The sequence below is a fragment of the Odocoileus virginianus genome, chromosome 28 (assembly GCF_023699985.2).
Source record: "Odocoileus virginianus isolate 20LAN1187 ecotype Illinois chromosome 28, Ovbor_1.2, whole genome shotgun sequence".
NCBI lineage: Eukaryota > Metazoa > Chordata > Mammalia > Artiodactyla > Cervidae > Odocoileus > Odocoileus virginianus.
Genome location: NC_069701.1, coordinates 29,043,481 through 29,052,196, shown reverse-complemented (window position 1 = coordinate 29,052,196; position 8,716 = coordinate 29,043,481). Strand labels below are relative to the sequence as shown.

The following is an 8,716-nucleotide window of genomic DNA, read 5'->3' as shown; positions in this document are numbered from 1 at the left end:
AGCAAGAACAGAGTGGAGCAAAATATTAGAAGTGTTGATAAGAAAACCTTGACTTCTGTATCCTTCAGAGTGAAGTGGAAATACTTTCTCAGACAAAGGAAACTGTAGCCAGCAGACCTGCCTTGCAAAAAATGTTAACAGTTCTCCAGAGAGAGAAAGAGGATATAGGTCAGAAACATGGGTCTATGTAAGGAAAGGAAGCACTTTAGAGGAGTAAAAAGACATGAAATACTAGAGTGAAGCACACAGGTCACACCTCCCCCAGGAAGTCCTCCTGCCACAGCACAGCCCTGCCCCTAATACTCCAGGAGCCCCCAGCAAGGCCTGCTTCACGTAGTGGTGGGGGCCTGTCACTGTCTCCCCGCAAGGCAGCGAGCCTGTGTCCCCAGAGGCAAGCCCATGGCTGTTCAAGATCCAAAGAATGAACGGTAGCAAGGCACTCACACCAGAGGCTGGGGTGGTGGTTAAATAGCACATCTTTTTATCAGCAGTTCTGCAAGAAGATTCCCGTGCTGCCACTATGGTGAGGCAGGGCTCACCCTCTGGATCGCCATTGCCCAGGTGTGGTTGCTCCTCAGGTCAAGGTAGGTGGACATCCTTGCAACACAGGCTGCTCCTTGATTCTGAAGGACATCTACCTGGAAAGAGGGAAATGCCCAGGGGTGCATGGAAATGTGGGAAGGCCGGCGGGCAAGGCGGGCAATGCCTCCCAAGCCCGCTGCACTCCACGTTCACAGAGCAGGACCCAGGAGCGGGGAGGCTCCGGGGGAGGACAGCCGTTGTGTCCGGTAGAGCTGAGACGGGAGCCTGACTCCAGAGGACCCTGCAGGCCTTGACTCCTCGGCCTACGGGCAGCAGCAAACCACTGACACTGCGCTTGCCACGTGCAGGATGCCATGGTCCTCGAGGAAGGTCCTCAAGTCAGGAAACTGAGGCACTGAGCATGAAGCAAATGCCCATGCCAGAGCCAGATGGAAGCCAGCGTCTGCCCCCCAGGGCAGCTTCATCTCTGCCTCAACAATAAGCGTACCAGCATGCCCTCCTCTGGTCACTTGGGTATTCAGATGAGAAAACTAGACAGGGTGCCTTGTGCAGGAGCTGGCATAGAGTAAGTGCTCAATAAATGCCAGCACACACCTCCGTGGCCTTCCTCTCAGCGTGCTGGTGGTCACCCCATCAGCCCCCGCCTGGCAGGGGTGCAGCAACCTTCTCTGGACAGATGGCTCCTGGAGAGGCATCACCGGCCAATGGCCCACCACCATCCAGAACTGCACAAGCAACCACTGCCATGACCAGTGGTACCACGTGCAGGCCAGGAGGTCACGTGACCCACAGTCACGGCCCTCATCGGTGGCTGAGCCAAAACCGGTGCACCCTTGTTCGCACTCCGGGGCTGTGTGACCTCGTGACCCAAAGTGGGGTCAGCAGACCAGCGACGGCCACGCTCAGGAGTGCCAGCAACTCAGAACTGCAGGCCCCACCTTGGCCTCGACTACAAGGCCCTGAGACCCCCCAGTGAAGAGTCAGAGACACAAATCTGACCTAGACTCTAAGCTCTTCCAGAAGTCTGAGAGGCATGGCACGAGCCTCAGGCAGCTGCCTTCTCCCTGGCCCCCCTGGCCCCGGTGCAGCCCCTCGCTGGTATTCCCAAGCCCCCACCCAGCCTGGGAGCCATCCTCTCTGCCCCGCCCCTCCCCTGGCGGCTCTCCCACCTGCTGTTCTCAGCAATCGGAGTAGGAATTTCTGTTGTGAAGCTCCTGAGAGATCTCATCTGAAAGATGGCATATGCTGCAGGGGACAGAGGAGAGGCGAGGCAAGGGAGACAGAAGGGCAACAGAGCCCCCCAGAGCACAGAGCCAGACCACGGCAGCCCAAGCCTGGGCCCTGGAGCTGAGTCCTGGGAAGAGGCACTCAGTCCAGAAGGATCCCAGGCTTAACTAGGCCCAGGGCTGGGGCGGAAAGAGACCCACAGAGAGACCAGCAGCCCCCCACCCACCTGCCCCCAGTTAGAACACAAATCATCTCGTTCCTAACGCTTACCTTCGTCTCACCTGCTCTATCCGATCTCGCATGGCTTCGTTTCTTGCCTCGCTTGGCACTTGGAAGATACGGGTATGGCTGCAAAACATCGTCAAGCATTGGGGTTCCCGGGCTCTTTTTCCACTAACCAGTCACTGTGGAACCGCCAGAGGTGGAATCCCAAGGACCACAGTTCTGGCTGTCCCCATGAGCTTTATAGCTGGTCCTCCACCCTCCTTGTATCAGTACCAAGAAGCATTCTATTTACTAACCAAGTACCCCTGAGCCCCCCAGCGATCCCAGGCAGGTAGTAAATGTTCCTAAGAAGAGTCAAGGAGACAGAGAGGTTAAACGCCTTTGCCAGAGTTATACAGTTGGTCAGAGGCCTTAAAGCTGAGGATATGCCCCTTCTGAATTCCTCTCCCACTTCCCTACCAGCTCACTATGATCAGCATTGTACATATTCACCATGGTTCAGAGATCCTGCCAGAGCATTCTTTCACAGAGAGGCTGCAGGCTCCTCTTTGATGCTGTTTTTGTCTTATTTCACTGTCTGGATTTGACTTCCTCAACACTGTCCATTTTGTGCCCTTCCCAACTCCACACCCCCACAAACCCTCACAGACCCTCCACTCCAGCAAAAGCAGCTTGCCCACTGGAGCCCCATTCCTGTGCCCTTTGGATTCCCCCATTCTTTTTTTTTTTTTTTTTAATTGGAGGCTAATTACTTTAGGATATTGTGGTGGCTTTTGCCATACGTTGACAGGAATCAGCCCGGGTGTACATATGTCCCCCGTCCTGAACCTCCTCCCCTCCACCTCCCTCCCTCCCCATCCCACCCCTCTGAGTTGTCCCACTGCACCGGCTTTGAGTACCCTGTTTCATGCATCAAACTTGGACTGGTCATCTATTTCACATATGGTAATACACACGTTCCAATGCTATTCTCTCAAATCATCAGACCCTCGCCCTCTCCCACAGAGTCCAAAAGTCTGTTCTTTACATCTGTGTCTCTTTTGTGGTCTCCCCATTCTTGACAGTGCCTTCTGGGTCAGCTTTGTTCTAAGTTTGGGGTTTTCTGTGTGAATTCAGTGTTGATAGCGCTTATGAGGACCACAACCCAAATGTGCTCTGAAATATGGCTCAGACACAATGAAGCTGGCCAGTGCCCAGGGAGAGAGAGAGAGAGGATGGACAGCAGGGCTAGGGGACAGAGGGATGGCTGCCTCTGAGAAGAAGGGGCCACAGGGGCCAGATGGGGCTGGCCAAGTTGTTGGGCTCTTGCCTTTGTGGGAGGCCTCACCTGGCCCCTGCGTGTCCAGTCCCTGCCCAGACACAGATCAGCCCAGATGAACATCCTGCAAGGAGCCCAGGCAGCAAAGCTGAGTGGTGCAGCCCTGCACTGAACCCTCACAGGTGCTCCTGGTGGAGTCCCCAACGTGTCCTTCAGTGCTCAGACGCTTCTCCACCTAGGTCCTGTGTAACCTTTCAAATAGGGGCTTCATTTATGCTCTTCTGTCTTCCAGAAAGCCTAGCAAGCATCAGGTGGCCAGCACACACCTGTCACATAATTGCACAGTCAGTGGTGCTTAATAAAGGGATATGCAACCCTGACCACGTACTTAATAAAACTGATAGGATGATCAGAGGGGGAACCAGGCTGTATTCACTGGTTTAAAATCTCCACAGAACATCCAGAGTGGAAAACGTCTATGTGGATAATTGACTGATTCCTGTCCCATGTCTCCAGAGCTTTAACCTACTTATGTTATGCAACCAAGGTCTAAAAACACCAGAGGATGGTGTTCATATTATCCAAAGCAGGGAACAAGAGCAGCTAGAGCTGGTGGCGCAGCCAGGCCAGGAGCGGACAAGCATCCCACGTGCAGGGCAGTGGCTGGGGGTCAGTTACCAATGTTAGTGATTTGGGCCACCTTGGCAGGTTTCCCTTCCTTTCCTAGGGAGGTCTCAAATTAAACCCTTCCTCTTAACACAATTCTTGAGCATCTGAATCCTCTTTTAAAATGCTAATGCCACTGGAAGGGGCAAACACAGGAAAACAGCATCCTGATGGATTGGACGCAAAAACACACTTCTTGAGAACTGTATCTTTCTTGATAGGAGAGAGCAAAGCTGGCAATGAGGGCATAGGAAGGAAGCTGAGTGCAGAGATGAGAGGAGGAAGGCCAGCAGAATGCCACAAGGATTCTCCTGGGAGAGGAAGCCCAAGCGAACGTGCACCCCAGAAGGAACAGGGAAGCATATTCCAAGGGGGTGAGCCAGTGCCAGGCCTCAGGTTCCCTTGCCTGGAGTCTTAGCCTCTGCAAAGCAGGAAGGCGGGGAGCCAGGAAGGTGGGGAGCCAAGAAGGTGGCCCGGCCTGTGCAGCTGCATGGAGCTCAGGACTTCAGCCTCGGCCTGAGAAACCTCCTCTCACCTCTGGCCAACAGGAGGGTTCCAGCTTCTGCATTTTAAGAGCTTGCTTTCTTTTTGCTCTTTAAAGTGCAGCCACTTCTGAACAAATCAAGTGCAAAAATAACAGAAGTCTGAAATGTATTCAGAAGCAGTTAAGAGATGGTAAGCAAGCCATTTTCCAACCCCTCCAGTTATCTCAAAATTTAGGGATGAGCTGGGCTTTCAAGACAGCAAAAACGATCCCTTAAGACCCCAAAGGCAGGATGCAAAACTTCTCAGCCAAAGGAGTCAACATCTCTAGAGAAGGACAGCCTTGGGTTTGTGTCAGCCAGGAATCCCGGAGCGGGGGCTCGTGCCTTCTCTGCTTCACCCAGCCTACAGTCTAGCTCCAGGAAAAGAGATGTTTTACCTCCATCTTATGAACTGGATTCTTGTTCTCTCCTCCAGGACCTCTTGACTCTGGTTTGCTAACAAACCAGACTTTGAGAGGTGGTGCTTCACCTAGGAAATCCAGTGGCATCCAGTGGTTACTGCCCAGGAATGACTCCATGGCCAGGGTACAGCCCAGCCTGGACAAGCTCTGCCCACCAGCCCAGACCCTTGCATTAGGCCCATCTCCCCTTTCCCCTCCCCTCAGTCCCCCAGGATGGGCGGCTAACAGGCTCCATTACCACATCTCTGGTCACATGTACATCTTGGCCTTGCATGGGAGGGAAGTTGGTGGACATCTTCTCCTTTATGTCCTGGGAAGCCTCTTCTTCAGTCTGAAAGGTGAGTGATTTCCTTCACTCATCTGGTCCCCAATCCTCCCTCCTCTTCCTTTTCCTTTTCATTCTTCCCTATCATAGCATACACACGCATATCCATACACATGTGCTATATTGCACAGTTCTGACACTAAGCCGTCTGCTGCTACCTTCCCATGGAATTCCAGGGACTCAGTAAGTCATGGGCCCTAACCCAAGGTCCTCTGAGAAATCCTGCGGTAGGGGCCACCCATCTGAACCCCCTCCACTCCATGCTTGAGAAGCAGGTTGGGGCCGGTGGTGACACCAGAGCATCTCTGGTGAGGAGACAGACTGGGTCCTCCCAAACGTGTGATGAATCAAACGCAGCACCAGGCAGGCTGGTGGGAAATGAACTTGGGTTTCCTGGTTCTACGGAGAGAGAACAGCTCTCTACAACCTGGGCTACCCTGAGTCCCAGAGCAACCTTACCTTTTTCAACCAGTGCTGTACTACAGACACAGCCTCGCTCTCCACAACTTCCACATCCTGCAACAAAGTGGTAAATCAATGCCCTCCAAATATGGAGAGACCCAGCCCTGCTCCCCTATCCATATCTAACATGAACTCTCCCCTCCGGAAGTGCCAGGGCTCAGAGCAGAGATGGTACCTGAGATACTCTCCACCTAGCCATCACCAGCCCCACTCACCGAGCTGACTTTGGGTGGGAAGGGGAGCCCGGCACCTTTCCGAGCGAGGATGTACACAATCCATGTTGTGATTATCATCTCTGCACTTATGCCAGGCCTCCTTCCTGGCTCCCTCCTTCCATTGAAGCAGACTGAGAACTCCCCTGGCACAAGGAGGTCCCTGGAGGGAGGTGCCTACCTGATTGGCTGGCCAATGATGATGTGACAATGACCTCCTTTAATTCCCAGGGTCAGAGTGGGGACAGAAAACAAAGGTCTGGAAGTGTCCACCTTAGAGATGGCCATGGCTCAGAAATGGAGAGGTGGGTGTGGGCACTCAGGATATGAGCCTGAGGAAGGTACAAGGGGCAGTTACCAAATCATAGATAGAAATTATGAGGGGTGGGGAAGACTTATGGCTGGTCACCCAGTCTTGAGCAATGCTGAAGCAGAAAGAGATTTGTGGCAAAACAACCTGGGCACTCTAGACATTTGTTCAAACCCTGCCATAGGCATTTCTTATCCTTACTCTTACAAACTGGGGGAGAAAGGGCTTATCCACCCAGAAGATGTCAAAAGATGGAGGAGCACACCTCTCAACAAGGACATTTCCTTTATTTTTGTGTCTACTTTGTTTACACAAGTGATTCAGATCACAAAAAAATAATTCAAGCAATAAGAGGAATAGGGTATGAAAGTGCCATTTCTTGTGAAGGATATTTCCTGACTTTCCCAAGTCACCCACAGTAGACTGGCTAGGTAGAAGGTTAGTCAAGTGGAAATGAAAGAGGGATCCTGTTACATCGCAGAGCTGGGGGCAGACGTTGACAGGGGCTCAGATCACTGTGATTCCCACCGAGAACCTTTACCAGGGAAGTGGAGTTCAGAATAGCCTAAAGCAAATGTTTAGCTGCTCTCAAAAGTAGTTGTAGCCTAACCCTGAGACTATTCTCAAGGCCTCAGAAATGAGGGTTGTAATCTTGTCTCTACCACTAACTTGTCATGTGATCTTGACCCAGTCATTAGCCCCTGTGGTCCCAGTTTCTTTGTCTTCACAATGAATACAATGTCTCTAGTTTTCTTCTAGCTCTAATAGTCAGTAAGTGTTCTGAAGAATATAGAAAACCTTTATCTTACTCTCTCCAACTTCCCCAAAATAGCTGCTATATCTCCTCACTCTCAAAAAATCACCTTAATTTTTCATCTTCTCTATTGATCAGAGTATGCTAGGCTATGCTGCAACAACAAGTAAGTCCCCCAAATGAAAGAGGTTTATTTCTCACTCTCAAAGCACAAGTTCAGGCCAACTGTGCTCCACGTGGTAACGTAGAGATCCAGGGATAAATCTGTCCTCCGGCCCCAAGCTGTAAGGATGTGGCCTGTGTGACTGCAGAGAAAAGAAAGAGAACACGTGGAGGAATAAAATCACCCCTTCTGTTCTAGCCCAAAGGCTTCTGCTTAAAGCTTTTTGGCCAGTGCTAGTAACATGACCCCAAACTGAATGCCAAGGGAGATGGGAAGTTGTGAAACAAAAGATGAAATTACTCTTCAACACCTATGTTTCTGGCACTACCTCCTAAAAACTGTTTCCATCCTTACTGATGTAATTTTACTGTTTGAATCCCTCAAACATTAATGTTGCTGAAAAATTAAAACTACATGAAAATATACACTGAGGGAAGTTCCATCTTCTTCCCTGTCTCTTCAACCTTGTTCTTCAGAAGGATTTTCATACATTTCTAGGCTGTACATCTGTGTTTATGTTTCCAAAATGAAACAGATACATAAATCTATTCTCACATTTTATTACTATGTTATGAAATGCACACAGTAAAATATATAAATACATTCACAGCTCAGAAAAAAGTTTAAGTGCATATATATATATACACACACACACACACATACATATATATATATATATATATATATATTTAACCACTACCCATATCAAGATATAGAACATTTCCAGCACCCCAGCAGGCCCTCAGACCCACAAGGAGACCAGCATTTTGACATTTATCACCATAAGTGTTTTGCCTAGTATCCCACTGTATTACCACAACACAAATTAACAAATTTACAACTTATGGACATTGGCGTTATGTCTAGTTTGATCCTTTTTAAGCTGATGCTGCTATGAATATTCTTATACTATGAATATTTGTTTGACATAAGCACTAAATTTTCTGCACATATACATAACAGTGGAGTTGCTTGATCATAGGCTTTATATATATTTAGTGCTAGTATATAACAAAAAGTACTGCAAGGCAGTTGTACCAACTACTGCCTATAATAGTTACTTCATGTTTCTGCCAGCATTTGTTACTGTCACTCTTTTAAAGTTTAAACATAAGATTAGCTCAAGATGGTGGAGTAGAAAAATATGAGCTCACCCCCTTCTTATGAAAACACCAAAATCACAACTAACCGCTAAATAACCATAGACAAAAAAGTACTGGAACTTGCCAAAAAAAGATATCCTTCATCCAAAAACAAAGAAGAAGCCACAATGAGACAGTAGGAGGGGTGCTATCATGATAAAATCCATTTCCATACCTACCAAGTGGGCAACCCACAAATTGGAAAATGATTATACCACAGAAGTTATTCCACAGAGGGAAAATTCTGAGTCCCATGTCAAGCTTCCCAGCCTAAGGGTCCCACGAAAGGAAGAGTCCCCAGAGTCTGACTTTGAAGGTCAGAAGGGTTTGATTGCAGAGCTTCCACAGGACTGAGGGAAACAGAGACTCCACTCTTGGAGGCTGCATACCAAGTCTCATGTGTACCAAGACCCAGGGGAGAAAAGCAGTGACCCCAAAAAAGACTGGGCCAGACCAACCTGCTAGTATTGAAGGGCCTTCTGC

General features: G+C 49.6%; 1 protein-coding gene across 3 annotated transcripts; it reads right to left on the bottom strand.

Moving 5' to 3' along the window:
* Nucleotides 1-458: 458 nt before the first annotated feature.
* SPATA19 (spermatogenesis associated 19) lies at nt 459-6,056 on the bottom strand. 3 transcript variants are annotated; one of them, XM_070457393.1, is made up of 7 exons: nt 5,868-6,056; nt 5,650-5,706; nt 5,104-5,196; nt 4,842-4,933; nt 2,041-2,118; nt 1,713-1,788; nt 459-638 (listed from the first exon to the last, which is right to left on the bottom strand). In XM_070457393.1, exons 1-6 carry the CDS (start codon nt 5,943-5,945, stop codon nt 1,722-1,724), a joined length of 465 nt encoding a protein of 154 aa, XP_070313494.1. In that variant the 5' UTR covers nt 5,946-6,056; the 3' UTR covers nt 459-638; nt 1,713-1,721. The 3 variants fall into 3 exon arrangements, with proteins under 3 accessions (XP_070313494.1, XP_070313495.1, XP_070313496.1); XM_070457394.1 differs by having other exon boundaries at nt 459-634; XM_070457395.1 differs by lacking the exon at nt 1,713-1,788.
* Nucleotides 6,057-8,716: the final 2,660 nt, after the last annotated feature.

Bases quoted from the DNA above. Each gene is read 5' to 3' on its own strand.
- SPATA19 (XM_070457393.1), bottom strand. From the start codon at position 5,945: ATGATAATCACAACATGGATTGTGTACATCCTCGCTCGGAAAGGTGCC. The intron at 5,707-5,867 runs GTGAGTGGGGCT...ACTTTGTTGCAG, and splicing joins TCCCACCCAAAGTCAGCTCG to GATGTGGAAGTTGTGGAGAG. The intron at 5,197-5,649 runs GTAAGGTTGCTC...CTCACCTTTCAG, and splicing joins TACAGCACTGGTTGAAAAAG to ACTGAAGAAGAGGCTTCCCA.